At 40.5% G+C, this 18,428-nt stretch overlaps 1 protein-coding gene across 3 annotated transcripts in view; it reads right to left on the bottom strand.

Moving 5' to 3' along the window:
• The window catches only part of LOC124796393 (guanine nucleotide-binding protein subunit beta-5), a 162,726-nt gene that overhangs the window by 85,940 nt on the left and 58,358 nt on the right, over window positions 1-18,428 (bottom strand). For all 3 annotated transcript variants that reach the window (XM_047260564.1, XM_047260562.1, XM_047260563.1), the window contains 2 exons: window positions 13,867-13,996; window positions 4,345-4,481 (listed from right to left, as the gene is read on the bottom strand). In XM_047260564.1, coding sequence (XP_047116520.1) covers window positions 4,345-4,481; window positions 13,867-13,990 — 261 coding nt within the window. In that variant the 5' untranslated portion in view covers window positions 13,991-13,996. The remainder of the gene's footprint in view (window positions 1-4,344; window positions 4,482-13,866; window positions 13,997-18,428) is intronic.

Raw genomic sequence — 18,428 nt, 5'->3', positions numbered from 1 at the left:
TTGGTGTATTTCAAGAGAGACTTCTCATCACTACAGATGCGATGGACATGGGTAGCAAGGCCATACGGGACTCATCCAGGTATTCTTTCACCTAATGATGTTTATTCTCCCTGCACAGAGGTGTGATACACACAATCTCTTGGTATGGAATGGGTGGCAGATGTTGAAGTGGAGGTACTGCTAATGGTTGGTAGGTTTGGTATGGAAAGAGGTACTGATTCAGGCATCTTTGAGGTGGAGGTGAACATCGAGGAAGGCGGCTTGTTGGGTTGAGAGGATCAGGTGAAGTTAATGGGGAAGAAGGTGTTGAGGATCTGGAGGAATGTGGATAGAATGTTCTCACCCTTGATCCAGATCATGAAGATGTCTTCAGCGAATCTGAACCAGGTGAGAGGTTTGGGATTCTGGGTAGTCTAGACAGCCTTTGAATAGGTTAGCATAGGTTCGTGCCATGCAGGTGTCCATGGCCATACCCTTGATTTGTTGTAGGTGATGCCTTCAGAGGAGAAGTAATTGCGGGTGAGGATATATTCAGTCTTGGTGACTAGAAAGGATGTTGTAGATTTGGAATCCATCAGGCATTGGGAAAGGTAGTGTTCAATAGCGGCAAGTCCATGGGCATTAGGGATGTTAGCAGGAGCAGAAACTGTGGAGAGTTAGTGGTGGCACTGGTATCTTTTATATAGGAGGGGAGGTTGTGGGTAATAGGTTCAATGTGTGGGTCTAAGAGAGTTACGCACAGTAATCGGCCACAATGGGTCTATGAATCTTAGGAGTGTGGGGAGTGGTAAGAGCAAGGAGAGAGATGGACTCCGGAGAAAGGTTCTGCGATAGGCCTAAGGATTCGAGGAGAAACTGGAGATCCTGCTGCATTTGTGGAATGGGGTCACTGTGGCAGGGTTTGTAGGTGGATGAATCTGACAGCTGGCAGTTCTCCTGATAGGCAATCCTGTAGTTCAAAACAACAGTAGTGGAGCCTTCGTCAGCAGGTAAGATTATAAAGTCAGGATAAGTTTTTGCGTGGTGGGTTGCAGTTCTTTCTGCAGATGTATGGTTGGCTTGCATGTTGAGGGATTTGGAGAATGATGGTAATGCAAGATTTGAGGTCAACAAATTCAGGAAAGTTAACAGGGGGTGATCTGGAGGCAGTGAAGGATCACATTTGGATGGATGAGTGAAATGAGTCAGGCAGGATTCAACATTGGTCTTTGGTCGAGTCTGACTGGTAGAGTTGGTGACGACAAAGTGCTTCCACTGTAGGGACCAGGAGACGGAGAGGTCTTTAGCAAGTTCTGCAAGATTTAATTTGGTAGTGGAGCAAAAGGTGAGGCCTTCGGAAAGAACTATTTCTGTGGGGCTGAGGCTTTTTGAGGAAAGGTTCATGACTGTTTTTCAGGTCTGTATACGTTCTGGCTTCAATAGTATGGGGGGAGTGAGTTTTTGAGAATGGGGTAAATGTAGTGGCTCTGCAAGGCAGAGTTTTTCAGGTGTGATGGGATGTGGGGGAGGTTTGGAGGTTGTAGTAGAGGTGGAGGTGGTGGATAGTGGTAGTCCAAGTAGGGAGTAGGAAGAGAACAGGGTGGAGAGTTTTTTGAGGTGGCATTATGCATGGTGCTCTAGTTCCTGGAGGACAAGAGTTTCTATGTGCAATAAGGGAGCCAGGAATTTGAGATTGCATAGCAGGAGAATTTTACAGATGGAGAAAGGTATTACAACGAGGTTTGGGCCTGACTGTCATGATTTTGCAGGACTTTGTTGATGAGGATTAAGGACTGGCAGAATCTGAACAGATAGAGGTCATTGTGAAAGGAGAGGTTGCAGCTGAAGATGGGTAATTTGATGGCAAGGCCATTTGGGGTCTATAAACCCAACCAAACAGGACTCCCCATTGTGGATAGTTACTGTGCCCCCACAGAGAGAAACTCTGCTCTCCCAGACCAACAACTTCAGCCCATTACCCACAACCTACACTCCTGTATTACAGATACCAACCATTTTCTCCACCAACTCTCCACAGTTCTTGCTCCTTTACCACCTGGTGTCCTGCTCATCACTATTGATGCCACTTCAGTTTACACTAACATCCCTAATGACCATGGCCTTACTGCTATTGAACGTTGCCTTTCCCAATGATGGATTCCAAGCCTATAACCTCATTCCTAGTCACCATGACTGACTGTATCCTCGCCCACAATTATTTACACTTTGAAGGTATCACCTGCAAAAAAATCCGAGATATGGCTATGAGCTGTCTAGAGGAATCCTTTCTTACCACCCAGAATCCCAAACCCATCATCTGGTTTGGATTCAGTGATGATGTCTTCATGATCTGGATAGCGTGTGAGGACACCCTATCCACATTTCTCCTGTCACTTGACCTGGTCCTCCCTTAGCCAATAAACCACCTATCTTGATGTTGACCTGTTTCTCAAGGATGACTACATCAGTACCTCTGTCCATATCAAGCCTACCAATCACCAACAATACCTCCACTTCAACAGTTGCCACCCACTCCATACCAAGAAATCCCTACCATACAGCCTAGCCACCTGCGGCCGTCACATCTTTAGTGAGAAGCAGTCCCTCTCAAAAGCAAGGTTCTCACTGAGACATTCACAGACTGTAATTATCCTACCAACTTCGTACAAAAACAGATCTCCCATGTGTTCCCTCTCCAGTCACCCCCCATCTCCTAAAGTCCCACCATCTCCTAAAGTCCCACCATCTCCTAAAGTCCCACCATCTCCTAAAGTCCCACCATCTCCTAAAGTCCCACCATCTCCTAAAGTCCCACCATCTCCTAAAGTCCCACCATCTCCTAAAGTCCCACCATCTCCTAAGTCCCACCATCTCCTAAAGTCCCACCATCTCCTAAGGTCCCACCAACTGGCCACAGAGGAGCATTCCCCTCATGACTCAGAACCACCCGGGACTGGAGCTACTGAATCACATTCTCCGCAAGTGTTTTGATGTCTCATTGTGCCTTGAAACGAGGAATGTCCTACACAATATACTTCCCACCCCTCCCCCCACAGCGGTTTTCCACCACCTACCAAACCTACACAATATCCTTGTCCATTGCTACACAACTCCTGCTCCCAACCCTTGCCCAATGGCAAACGTCCCTGTAATAGACCGAGATGCAAGACCTACCCCATACATCCTCCAACCTACACCACCTCCTCCAGTCCAGTCACAAGCATTGCCAACCCCATCAAAGTCAGGGTACCTATGAAACCGGACATGTGATCTAAAAGCTAAGCTGCAGCCACTGTGCTGCTTTCTCTGCAGGCATGACAACCAACAAGCTGTCTGTCTAAATGAATGGCCGCCAACAAACTGGCCAAGAAACAGCTGGGCCACCCAGTTGCTGAGCAAGCTGTCCAACACAACACTCTTCATTTCAATGACTGCTTCACATCCCATGCCATCTTCTCTCCTTTTCCACTGCCCCCTGCCTCCTCCTCCATTTAACCTCCTGATTGCACTTAGTTGCCCTACCCCCTCCCAATCTTGTCCCTGCATGCTCCCACAAACAGCACTTTACAATCCTCCACTCCTACCCTGCTATCCTTCCCCCTCCCCACCCCAGCCTCCTCCTTATCTACCCCATCAGCCATTTGCTTCTCCTACTATGGGCTGCTGCTCACAGTCTGGCCTCGGCAGCCAGAGTCTGTGGTTGTGTGTGTGTGTGTGTGTGTGTGTGTGTGTGTGTGTGTGTGTGTATTTTGTCTATTCTAATGAAGACATGTTTGGCCAAAAACTTTGTCTGACAGTCTTTTTGTTGTGGCTATCTGCGACTCGACATCTCCACTACATGGTGTGTAGCAACTATCCTTTTCATAATTTTGTCATTATTCCATCCTGTACTTCCCACTGTCAGAATAAGGCCTTTTGGCTGAAAGCTTTCTTGTTTAGCAGTCTTTCTGATGTTCCTGTTGGTAACTCCATATTTCCACTATATGGTGAGAAGCAATTTCTCCTTTTCATATTATCTCTTTTTGAGTTTTTTCTAGTGTCAGCAATTACAGAATTGCTGTTGTTCTCGTTGTTTCATTATCATAGTAATACTGCCTAAGTTAGTAAACACATGTGTACAAGAAAATATTCTCAGCATCAAACAGTCCACAACCTAAGAAGACTTGGAAGTAAGCCATCCAACCATGGATGATGTTTATGGCTTTTCACACTGTAAAATTGTGCATCACTTTATTTACTACAATCAAAAGGGACACAAATGGCAGCTATTCCAAAGGTACAAGTCATTTAACACACACACACACACACACACACACACACACACACACAGCAAAGTTCACACTTCAAGTCATTTATAAATTTTACCTGAGAAGATGAGACAATGTGACGCTTATCTGGTGACCAGTCTGAACACAGGACCTTTGCCTGATGCCCTTTGAGCAAACGTCGAGGTTTGATGTTGAGATAATTTATCACCTCCAGTCTTTCAGCGACAGTTGACACTAAATGGAATGTGAGTAAAAGCTATTAATGCCATGAAAGACACAAAAAATGTTGCAGTGAAATTTACTATGAATGGTAGAAAAATATCGTTACATCATGCATAAAAAGAACGTGGTACATGAAGTAAATAAGTATCTGTAGGACAAATCATTAAAAGATTTCTGGGAGACCAGTTTTTCTGACACAGTACAAAATGTTCTAGGAACGCCTGAATCCTGATTCCATGAAAATGTACTAAAAGCGAATGTCACAAAGGCACAGATAATGGAGTTTGTCTCTAAATGATCAGAAATGTGTCATGTAAAAATAGCTCACAATAATCAATTGAAGACAAAAATAAGCCATGTGGACTTCTTGGGCCTAAACATTGACAAAATTTTAAACTGGAAGACAAATAGACTTCTTGACAAATAAATTAAAAACACTACCTCTTGCAATAAAATTTAACAGAACAGATAAAAAATCTACTCACCAACTGGCAGCAGGAGAACACACACAAATAAAGGTTAAGAAAATTTTCTACCTTTTGGAGCCAGTGACTCTTTCTAGCAGAAGGGATGATGGAGAAGGAAGAGGGACGAAGGAAAAAGACTGACACGGTTTAGGAAATTGGAAGAATTTGGAAAAGTTGCTCAGAACACTGGAACAAGAGAGTCTTACCAGACGGTATGAGAAGGAAAGACAGATTTTTGGGGTCTTTGCCAGTAATATGCAAGCCATAGACTGACAAAATGTCGTGCAAGAGGTAATAAGAGACAAATGCTAAGCGCATTGTATGTGGTAGTGGTGGGGGAGGGGTGCAGGGGAGGAAAAATTCAAATGTCAGAAAATAAAAGATACAGAAAGCTAAAAGGGAGTGAAGAAAGGAATAATTATTGAGAAAAAATGCTGAGACTGAAGAAATTAATGTAAATTAAGGCCAGGTGAGTGGTGACAAGCAAGGACATGTAATGCCAGTTCACATGCAGAGTTCTGAAAGCTAGCATCTGAGGAATGAATCCAGATGGCTCATGTAGTGAAACAGGTACTGAGAACACAACAGTCATGTTGTAGAGCATGATCTACAAGAGGATACTGTATGTTGCCAATGTAAACTCTCCATCCATGTTCACTAATTCAACACTCTGTCTACGTCCATTCATTCTGACTGGTAACTTTATGGCAGTCACACCAATGCAAAAGGCTGAACAGTGTTTACATAACAGCTGGTACATGACATGTCATTTCACAAGTGGTTCTCTCTTTGATAGTGTGCGTTTTGCAAGTTACAGGGCTGGTATAGGTGGTGCTAGGAGGGTGCGTAAGGCAAGTTTTACAGAGGGGAGAGACACAAGGATAGAAGCCATAGGATAGGGAAATGGGTGCAAGAAGGAGCATTGGGTATGACCAGGATAGTGTGGAGATTGGGAGAGGCCAGAAGTGTGTGTGTGTGTGTGTGTGTGTGTGTGTGTGTGTGTGTGTGTGTGTGTGTGTGTGTGTGTGTGTGGGAGGGGGGGAGGGGGGGGGGGTGAGCTTGAAGAATAGCTATGCTAGCTGTTGTAGGCAAAATGGACCTCATTCCAGGACGTGCTTTTAGGAAGTCATAGCCCTGTTGAAGTAGTTGATCAATACATTCAAGACAATAATAAAAATGAATGACAAGGAGGGACCAGCGATACCAGGATCAGATGTGATGACTGTGGAAATCTGCTTTGGAATTAGATTCTTGGGGTAATTACATCTAGTGAAGGTTGAGAATGGTGGTGTGTTGCTGCATCTGATCAAGTATGTTTGCCTCAAAATGTCAAGTCTGTGTGAGAGGAAACATTTGATATGTAAAGGATGACAACTGTCAAAATGTAAGTACAGTTATTTGTTAGTAGGCTTAATATAACCAGAAGTGCATAGCCGGCCATCAGTGAGAATTGGGTCAATATCAAGGAAAGTGGCACGGAATCCGGAATATGGCCAAGTGAAATTTTATTGGAAGAATGTATTTACATGTTCCAAAAATTTTAACATGTCAGGCTTGCATTGAATCCATGTAGCAAAGATGATGTCAGTGTATTTAAACCAAATCAGGGGCTGAAGGCTTATGCATCCTTGGAAAGCCACCTCCAATTGGCCCATGAAAAGGTTGGGACGGGGAGGAGCCATCCTAGCTCCCATTTTTTAAGGGAAAACAAAATTCTGTATGAAATAAATATGCTGAATAGTGACAAAGAATTAATCATATACACATGATAGGCGTAAGAGACAATATCTCAGATAATTTTTATTTCTAAAACAAAAGACAAAAACTTTGAATTATTATTATTATTATTATTCTGTCTGTCAGCGTTTGGAGAGGAACTTCTTAATATAATCTACCAGACACTGTACAATTATTTAGGTGATAATGTAAGTCATCAAAAGTATCGGTGTTTTATTTAAAATGACACTGAACCCATTTGCTTCTATCATAAACAATTTGTATTTGTATAGTAATATTTCGCAGCAGTCAGCACGAAGATAACTGATGAAGCACAATGGCCATTATGTATCATTTTATAAGTAGTCTTTTATCATATATGCATCCTTTCAGACCAGCAACCTGTTTCTTTTAAATATCAAAGTCTGTTGTTTCTTTTTCCAGCGACCGTACAACTTCTATTTGAGAGATCTCAACTCAAACCTGTAACAAGAATATTTATGTCATTTTATGAATAAGCCAAAGTTTACCAGGCTCCTAATCTGTTTGTATTTGGCTCAACAAAGGTAAAATACCTGGTGAGTAGCCTATACGATGTATATGAAGGATGTTGCCACTCAGTGAGATGGCGTCAATGGTGATAAGGATGGTGTGTAGTGGGAGCAGGATGGGCACAGGTTTCTGACAACCTAGGAATTGGTGGGTCCTTTAATGTAGGAGAGAAATCTTTGTGCCATAGGTTGTAGGTGTTGTTGAACTCGATAGCAGATGCTGTACATAGACACATAAGAAGCTGGCGAAGACTCTTGTTTATATACTCCTCTCGGTCAAATACCACAGTGGTAGATCCCTTATATGCTGGAAGGATAATGATGAAGTCATCGTTTTTTGTGGGACAAGAGGCCTGGAGCTCTGCAGAGGACAAGTTTGGGTCACGTTGAAGGGACCTGACGAATGGTTGTGAAGCAATGCTGGACCTTAGGAATTCTTGGAAGGCTTTTAAGAGGTGATTTTGTGGTAGTGGTAATGGATCAAGTTGGGATCATGTTCAGTACTGTTCAATGTAGGGTTCAATGTCAGGTTTGTTGTTGGAAAGGTTTTGGGATTGGGTTGCGAAGTGATATTTCCAGTTGACATTACGTGTGAAGGAAAGTCGTCCCTTCACCACAGCAGCATGATCAAATGGAGGTCTAGGGCTGAAAGTGATGCCCTTCCATAATACAGATAATTCAGGAGGGGGGAGTATCTTAGATGAGAGGTTGACAACACTGTAATGATGTGGCTGGTTCTTGTGATCATGAGTCACCATTGCTCTGAGAGGCAGTGGTTAAGGCTGATGGATGTTAAAGAAGATTGGCCAAGTCTGGTGGTTGATGGTGTGGCTGTTTAGGGAGCTGGAGAGGGACAGGAAGGGAAACACCACTGTTAAGGTATTTTGGCGAATGTAGGATAGCTTTTTGAGGTGACGTTTGGTCTGTTGTTGCAGTCTGAAGTTAGCTTGGCAAATATTACCATCCTAGAAAACACAGTAGGGGGGGGGGGGGAGAAGATAATTGCAGAATTTTATAGGAGATTGTTGGATTGGATGAGACATATAGGTCACAAATTAGTCGTGTAAGAGCAAGAGGATGTTGTATTTGAAACAATAAAAGGGACTGTTGTAGACTATGATTATGTCCAGAAATGGGGATTTTTCAATGTTAGGCATTTGAGTGTAACTCCCAGGAGCAAGCAGGTTTCAAGAAATAGAATGTGGGTCCTTAGTTTTGATATTGCAAAAGCACATTTTCTAGAGAATTGAAAATAAAATATGATGGGATTCATCATGCAAAGAGAGAAGGGTTTGGAGTATTGGAGATAGTGGGATTAGCAAAAACGAAGCAGAAGTGGAAAAAATGAGAAAAAAGGAAGACAAGCAAGAAACAAAATTGGAAAAATGTAGAAAAATTCATATGAAAGTAGTAGAAAAGACAAGGGTAAGCTACAGGCTTCGGTTCACATTAAACCTACTAAAGAAAGTACTGTTCTTACATTTTTACAGTTGCCATCCTTTCCATATCAAACATTCCCTCAAATACAGACTCGTCACTCAAGGCAAACACATTTGCTCAGATGCAGACACTTTACAGCAGCACACCACAATTCTCACCACAGCCTTCACAGGATGTAATTACCCCAACAACCTAGTTCTGAAGCAATTTCCAGGGCCATTACATTCAATTCTGGTACTTCTAATCACTCCAAAAAACTGCTTAGGAGCATATCTCTCATCATTCAGTATTATCCTGGTCTTCGATGTATTAATCAGCTGCTTCAAAAAGGCTACGACTTGCTAAAATCACACCCTGAAATGAGGTCCATTCAACCAGACATTTTTCCCACCACACCTAGAATATCTTTTTATCACCCTCCCCCTTCCCCCAATGTCTGCAATATCCTGGCCATAACCTATGCTCCTCCTTGCACCTACTTCTCTACCCTTGGGCTCCTACCCCTGTAACCGTCTTGATTGTAAAACTTTCCCTATGCATCCTCCTACCACCACCTCTTTAACACGTTCGCTGCAGTCACCAGAGCGGGCCGCAAACGCTCTAGGCGGACACTTGTAAGCACACATGATCTGAGAGCTGAAATCATAATCCTGCAAAACCTTAAGTTCATGTTGTGCATGTACGTAATATTGACAGCGAATATAAAGTTTGTGCAAGGCGTGGTGCTAGATACAGAAACACAAGTACACTTCAGCTGCATGCCAATCATGTGATAAATGCCACATGCTGTCTGACGCTTATAAGTGTCATATGCATTTACTGCAAACAATTCTAACAATGCCTCTGATTTATTGCAAACTGGAAAGAAAATGCAATTCAAACAAGCAATAAATCTGCTCCATTGAGAAAGAATTAGTGTCTGAAAACACCAAAAGATTTATCAAACGGAGAAAAAGAAACAGCACTCATCTGGAATGTGGTGCTATGGAAACCCAATCCTATATATTAAAAAAATTTTTGGAAGGTGTAGAGGTGATGGTTTTATAGTAAACCTAGCAAATCACAAAGAAGTCCACATACTGCACAGAAATCTCATGTTCTGAGCAATCAATGTAACAACATTTTACTTGGCGATCAAATGAAACTAATACAAACACTTTACAAATCAAACATGAATAGATCTTCCTCAGAAGATATGACATCCCATTACATTAAGGATGTGTAATTGTGCAGCACTTCAAACATAATCCAAGTTTGTTTGGACAAGTTATGCACACATATGGTGTATCTGTACACTTGCCCTGTTCCACACACATTGTACATCACTTCCTCATAACTTGCTTCTCCCCTTCTGTTGTGTCCTGCTTTTGCACGCGTGTGTCTTTACAACATTTGTTACACACACCTTTTGTAACATCCATTGGTGGAATATGCCCTTTATTATTTGTATTCTATAATCATACAACGTCATTTTATGCCCTGAGTAATTATTATACAGATAATGTGAATTGAACATTAGCATGTCACCTACATGGAAGAATAGTTTCTTTGGCCAGCGGATAGTCTTTCGTTCACATAAATAATACGACAAAATTTGGTCCTGCCTATCAGTTCCAGACATACAACTATTATATTTGATAATTGGCAGCGGTTTTGAGACTATTTGCTGGCATGCATTTGGCACATGTCCCACTGTATTAGGATATTCTGTGGAAATATAGGAGACCTCTCGTCTATCCTTCCATTTGCCGATCATTACGCCATCCAAATATTGTGCAATAGCGTCTCCTTTCCCCAGTTTTCGCATACGTCTTTATGGATAATTTTCCTAACCCTTAGTGTCCTGGTGCAATGTGTTTTTGCATTCAACAGGTTTTAGCTAAAGCAAAGCTGTTGTAAAAATTGCACATGTGAATGTGGTAGTCAACATGCTGCTTCTCTTCCAACAAATGTAATACTATCTTTTCAGCATGCCCTTTTCCCCCCTTCTCACCACGAACCCCCATGTACATAGCACATTTATTTACAAAACCGTCTGGATTATTTAGCATGTACAATTTGATGCCATATTTTTTTCCTTTTGTTCTTCATATATCACCTAAATGACAGTCAACTCCTCAAAGGATCATTGATTCATCTAAAGATAGATCCCTACCTGGATAATACACCTGACACATTCTGTTGTTAAAATAATTCAATATAGGGCGTACTTTATATAGTCAATCATCTGGTTTCAGTTCTCCTGACTCTGGATTTTTTGCAAAATGCAGTGAGCGTAAAATGAGCAAATATCTGTCTCTCCCCATACTCATTGCTATTCCTCTATTTTCGAATGGCGGGTCTTTCTTCCAGTAGTCTTGTAATCTGGCATATTTGACATTACCCATATGTAATGAAATACCTAGGAAGACTAGTATTTCTCCTATACATACAGGTTTCCAATTACAAATCCTAGAGCCCTCTTTCGTATTTTCGCTCGCAAACATATTGCGTGCGTTACCATTCATTTCATCAACTATGAGTTGCAGTATGTCATCTGAACCAGTAGCCTAAAGAAACCCGTTGGCATGTTGCCAGCAGGATTTATCTGCAAATATTCTGCTTTTGTAAATGGATGATACTGCATCCCATGTGGTTCTTCATGCCAAGTCGCACCTGGTTTGCTTGCTTCTGCGAGCGCGGGTTCTTTATTGTCGGCGATTTCCACATCCTTGTCATCCGTATCGTTCACTAAACATATTCGACAGTTCTGCTTCCACACTGTCATCACTATCGTATGTTTCTGTAGTCTCCAAATTACAGCCACCCTCCTCTGGTTCGTCTCCTCTGAACTCAACACCACTATCTTCTCACACACTCATGGTCAGTATATTATTCACTCTTCCTACTCTTTTTTGGGTTGGAAGGCCCCGATATTAGTTGATTCGCCGCCATTGCAAACAGTGCATAACACAGACAACTAAAGACAAAAGCACACAACTACAGACTGGAAAATTTTATGTGATATTTCATAGGTTGCTTATACTAACATGAGTGCACAGCCAAACAAACTAAACGGAGTACTCAGCTAGCGAACACACCACTTAAAAGAGTCAGCTGCACTGGCGTGTTGATCGCGGAAACACTTCTAAGTGTCAGCTGCAGCGAACATGTTAACTGGAATAACACGCACTGCCAAAGGGAGAACCACCTATGAAATGACCCATGTTGTGTACCAGCTGTTACATAAGCACTGTTTGACCTTGTACATTTGTATGACCACCAGCATGTTATCAGTGCAAGACATTTTGTCAGTAAGCTCTCAGGTTTTCAAGTCTCTGTTGCAGTCCTCAACACTCGATCTTTCCTTCTCATCTCATTAAGTAAGTCTCCCTTGACCTGGGATTCTGGGTGACTTTTCCAAGCTCATATAACAATACGGTATGATCATCTACAAATAGCTGGATGCAACATAATGTCAATCTTAGGGGAGTGTACAGGAATTATATTTTCCAAATACTGTACTAAGCTACTGCGTACTTCACACAACTTGAGTCACTGGTCTTAACCTCACATTACAGATATATTTAGAGAGAACTAGTGCATTATGTAACTGTAGGTTCCTCAATTTAAATACTGTAGTGCAACTTGGTGTGTATTTGTGTAAATCCTTTGTTAAGAGAAGCGATTCAAAATTCCTGCATGTTAGAATGTGAAGTGAATGACCTTTTCAATTGTTTAAAGGAATTTTTTCAAGTTTTTACTGAGTGCAAGACTGCACTAGATGCTCTATGACTGTAGCGCTTCATCTTGGAGAGCAAATCTAATGACAGCAGATGCAACAAATGTAATCTTTACCTTCATTTGGACACTCAACTAGTACAGACACATATAGTGATTGCTGTCATTACAGCTCACATTAATTTAAAGACATTCATATGGTGGAATTGATGTCCAATAAATATTATTTCCATTTCTTCTGAGTTACTACTCTCTTGTTTTCACAGCATAAATCAGCTGTAGGCTTAATGAATAATATGCCCATTTTAATGATGTCTTTTGTAATATTTTCATATAAATGTACTACTAATCTTTTTTAACAGATATGTATAATCAGTGGATTCATATCTCTGCAATGATTTGTTAAAATAGTAATGATTTTCTAATCTCGAATAAGACACACTATTTACATAAATAATGTACCATGAAGGAATCATCCAAACGGGATGGAAAGTGATAGATGTAATGTGCATGTACAGACAAACAAACTGTATCAATTTCAGAAAAAAAATGGAAGATTTATAAACAAGAAAAAGCTTCACAAATTGAGCAAGTCAATACAACATTGGCCCACTTCTGGCCCTGATGCAAGAAGTTATTTGGTTTGGCACTGATTGACAGAGTTGTTGGATGTCCGTCTGAGGAATACTGCGCCAAATTCTGTCTAAATGGCATGTTAGATCGTCATAATCCAGAGCTGGTTGAAGCGGGAGACAGTCAGGCTGGTATCCCACTGCTGTCCTGGGCTCCTCCAGACACTTTCTCTTGAAGAAATTATCCAATTTATCTGAAATTCTAATCATTTGTTTGTCTGTACGAGTACATCACCTCCATCAATTTCCCTGGGTAATTCCTCTTTATTATTTACGTTTTGCAAAATGCATTTCGAGATATGATTCCCACTTTCAAGTCCGTTTTTCTCTGTGTAGCTTACGATTCCACTTTTCCTAATGTTTCTGATGTATGAGGTTCTGCATTATTCTACTGACTTTACTGCAACATACAAAAAATTCAAAATTCTTTACTGCAATATACAAAAACGCACAATTATAAGTGTCTGGGTGTTGAATTTGGGATACTCAAAATACTGGAAGTAATAGTACGCAACTTCAATCTAGTTGGATAATTATCAGTAGTGCTTTTCATGAATTGTAAATATACTCAAATTGCAATCGTTAAAATTAGAAATACAATGGAGTACTTGCAAATAAAAAGGCTGTACTGTGCAGCAATACCAGACTGATCAGTGGGGTGAATTCTGTAAGATCATTTTAGTCAGAATGATTAGACTTTGTGACAGCAGTTGGATATTTTCAGAGTAGTGATGTGGTAATGTGCAGGTAATAATGGGGAACTTACAAATGGATATTTTCCCATCAGAAATCATTTTTTTCATTATTTACTTGTATGTTAAGAAATTTTTCATTTACAAAAATTAATACTATTTGAAATGTAAGATTTTACATGCTACGTCATTCAGCTTCTGTCTTTCTTCTTCAAGCTTTGCTTTCAATGCTTCTGCCTCTTTCGTTAAAGACTCTATAGTTTCAACTGGACTGCTGACTTTTAAGTCTGCATCAGAAGCCATTTTTTCCTGAAAAGAAAACAAAAGACTATTATTATTTGTCGAAAGTTTCTGAAGATGGGCAACTTACTTGAGAGAACAAGTAGGTACATGACTGTGACACACACACACACACACACACACACACACACACACACACACACATCACTGTACAACTCAATAAATGTGAGTAGAAGAGAAAGTATGCTGACTCCCCACGCGTTAGCACAGCTAGCATATGACGGGTGGCACGCCAGCGAACTACGAGCAGCACTGTCATTCGAGACTTGACACAGTTCATTGCTGTATAGGAGTGTGTATTTTATCGGTTTGCTTATGGTGTTGTGTGGGAAATGCTGAAGAGTTGCAGTCTGCTGTTATAAAGTGGTGTTCGGGCTTCTATTCACTTAAATGAGAAGAGGAGGGAAAAAAGTTTACACGTTGGTCCCAGCAAACAGATCAGGTTAAAGAGAAAGTAAAGACAAATATGTTTCAGATATCTAAAAAAAAAATGGAGAATAATTTTTAAAATCACTGAGAGCAGTTCCTCCAAAATACAGAGACCTGACTCAAAATCGGCTAGTGTGGGGCTCATGTTTCGTAGAGGAACTTCTTTATAAAATTTTATTGTCGGCACCACACAAGGTGTAATTAGAGGACAAAAAGATTGTCTCTAAAAGCTGGATCTGTTTCCCCCGTTATTTCCTTTGACCGTAACATCTATTTAAAATATTACACAAAAGAAAATGGAAGTAAAACACTCACAAAGAAAAGTTGTAGTCCAGAATACTGTAAACCAGAAAAAGTTGTGGTATGCGCCGCTGTTTCTTCAATTGATGAAAATATCCAGAATTAATCAATGCCAAATGCAGTAGTAGTGTCAGTAAAAAGAACACAGAAGTGTAAGAAACTGGAAATTGAGTGATTACGTAATAAACTGAGAATGCCAAAATAAACCTACTGTGAAAGCAGCCCGCAGATTAAAGGAGTAAGACAACTCAATGAGAACTTCTAAAATCTATATCATCCTAAACTCAGTAAGAATCATAGTTGACACAATATGAAGGAAATGGTAACTGATAAATACACTGATAAGCCAAAACATTATGACCACTGCCCACTGCAACATTGGATGCTGCCTGTTAGTGTTACAGGCATGTCACACCGTAACAAAAGTACACAAGTGGGGCAGACACGGACACAACATCACATCAGCAAAAAAGGGGGATGCAAATGGGGAAATCCATTGAAATAAGTGACTCTGACAAAGGGAACTTCATTATTATGCAGAGCCTGTGAATGATTATCTCAAAAACGGTGAAGCTGACAAAGTTCATGTGCTACTGTACTGCTGTGAGTATCTACGGAAAGATGTAGGACAGTGAAACTTCCACTAGGTGCTAAATGGTTTGAAGTCTATGACTCTTCACAGAATATGGGGCTCAGAGGCTTGTCTGCTCTGTAAAGTAGGATAGATGGTGATCTGTGGCATTTCTCCCAAAAGAGCACAATGCTAGCGCACACTCAACTGATTGAGAGCACACCGTTCATCATACATTGTACATTGTTGAACATGGAGCACCTCAGCAGGCCACCCCTACATGTTCACACGATGACCCAACGACTTTGTCAATTATGATTGCAGTGGGCACAGGATCATCAGGATTTGAATATCGATCAATGGAAATGTGTCGGACATTTGGGTGAATCACATTCTTTCTACACTAGGTTGATGGTCGTCTCCATAAACACTGTCACTGAGGTGAACAGCAGCTTGAAATGTGCAGTGCGCCACAGACACAGACTGGTGGGAGCAGTATTACGCTATGGGAGACATTCTCCTGCACTTGCATGGGACCCGTGGTAGCAATCTAAGACATGCTGACTGCTGCGAACCACCTGCTTCCCTTTATACTTGATTTCTTTCCCAATGGCAGTGTTATCTTTCAGCAGTGTAACTTTCCATGTCTCAGAACCAGATCCGTGCAACAGTAGTTTGAGGAGCATTATAGTGTAGTCACCAAATTCTCCTGATGTAAATCCTATGGAACCCATCTGGGTCACAATCGAGTGTCATCAAATCGTGTGCATATCAGCAGTCTGTTATTTACACAAATTAAATGACCTGTGCACATACATCTAATGCCACATACCTACACAAACCTACCAACAAAGCGTTGAAACTCTGATACACAGAATCAGTGATGTATTTCATTCCAAAGATGGACAAACAAGTTAATAAGCAGGCGGCCATAATGTTTGGGCTCATCAGTGTTACAGAAGACTACAATATGTTAATGTGTGTGTTTTTGACTCAGAATCTTATTAAATGGTATAAAATAGACATATGTAATTAATACACATTCTGTGCAAGCAATTGGTAATTATTACAAGATGAAAAATAAACACATAGGTGTGCTGATTTTTCACGAAAATAAGTTCCAAGAAATCCTGCAGTTCAGTTACACTTAGCTGAAACTTGATCATTCTGTTAATGTAGGGAAATATACTCCAGAAAACTGCAAGAGTAAACTTTCAGAGCATGTTCTTTTGCTCCATATCACGATTCAACTTTCACAGTGTATGCAAGTCACAACGTAGCTTCTGGTGATGTCATGTTGCAGACACTGATTCAAGTGATTATCCAGCTCGAGCAAACCAGAACAAGAATTATTGCATACACTTCTGATGACAGTCAACCAAATAAAAAGGTCTGGTGGTATCTACAAATTGGTGGCATAGCAACATGTTCTCTATTGAATCCAATTGACGAAATCAGAAGAATATGGACATTTTCAGACAACACTCATGTAATAAAATGTGTAAGAAATAGTTTTTGTGATTTTATAATTGTATTTCTTAATGCCTAGTGTGTCACTCATAACTTTTATCAATGAACTGATCAACAGGATAATTGCCCTGAACTCAGGAAACTGAAAATTTGTCACAAATTAACTTGAATTCAGTTGGATCTGATGGCATGTCAATGAAAGAAAGTTAAGATTAGCTCTGCATTGTTTAGTAACTCAGTAGCCAACAACACAACATTCTTGAGGGGAAAATATGCTACAAGATTACATAGTAGTGAGTCAACAAAACCTAAAAAAAAAATGTTGAAGTCTGCCGAGAAACTAATCTAAACTAGCGGGCACTTGATGTTCACTGAGGTATGTTAATGAAACCCACAAATTTTTCAGTTCATTACATAAGATACTGTTCTTGAACCATGTTCATGTGTTGCGACTGCCACAATAAGATGTTATCCTTGGGTCACAAGCTTGGCAACTGACACCGCACCACAGAGCTGGTTAACTAGGAGAGTCGGCACACACTCTTCTACTTGCTATGATACAATGGGAAATCTCAAGTCTGTTATCAGATGTTACCTACTTTTCTACCTTACATAGATTATGGTATAGAAGACTTAATACATTGTTCTACTTTAGTGAATCACTCAAAAAACTAAAGAAGAGGAAGGACAATATTGAGTGCATTAGTTAGCAAAAAAGGAATAAATCCTTACTTTGAGAGATAACAATGTTTTCATAATACGTCCAAGTGAAATACTAGTAATTATTTCATACTATGTGCCTCTGACTGGGTTTGTCTTCAGTCCAACGACTGAAGCAGTTCTCCAAACTGGTCTATTCTGTACAAGCCTCATCATGTTTGCATAACTCTCACAAACGAAATGCATTTGAATCTTCTCACTATATTTATGCCTAGGTCTCCCTCTACAAGTCTTATCCTCCACAATTCCCTCCACTACCAAACTGACTATTTCTTGCTGCCTTACGGTGTGTCCTACCAACCAATCCCCTCTTTTAGTCAAGCTGTGCTACAAATTTCTATTTTCCCCCTCATTTCAATTCAGTACTTCCTTATTAGTAGGGACAAGGAAATGCTGTATCTATTTTTGGCAACACTCAAATCTATTTCTTTGTTTGTAAATGGTCAGATGTACAAATTTAAAAGACTGTCGTGCGATGTCCCTGAAAAAGAAGCCTTAGTGCTTTGAAATCGACTTTTTAAAAAAAGTAGCGATTTGCGAGCTTTGTGTGTGGAATGTTTGTCTTTGCAAAAAAATCACTTTCTTTTCCAAAATTGTCTTTGCTCGTTTTATTCTTTGGTTCTACTTATGCTTTCAACAAATGATTGTTTCTGATGAGAAACAGCTGCATATCTCCACCGGTGAGCATAGTGCTTCTCTAAGGTGTTTCTTTACATTATTATTCTTTTCCTACCCAATTCAATAAATACAAAACAAGCAGAATATCAATTTCAAACTTTCATGGGCATTAATAGCTGCGTGGACCACACTTGATAACACTACAGATAGAACTGACAAGGCATATTTACCATAGACGTAGAAACAAAAATAACTATTCGCACGTTAGGCAAAGAATTTCAGTATGGTCGAAATACGTTGTCGGGTTTCGTTTTCCGGTCACTATAGTGCAGT

This window comes from Schistocerca piceifrons, chromosome 4 (assembly GCF_021461385.2).
Source record: "Schistocerca piceifrons isolate TAMUIC-IGC-003096 chromosome 4, iqSchPice1.1, whole genome shotgun sequence".
NCBI lineage: Eukaryota > Metazoa > Arthropoda > Insecta > Orthoptera > Acrididae > Schistocerca > Schistocerca piceifrons.
This window is presented reverse-complemented; position numbering and strand designations above follow the sequence as displayed.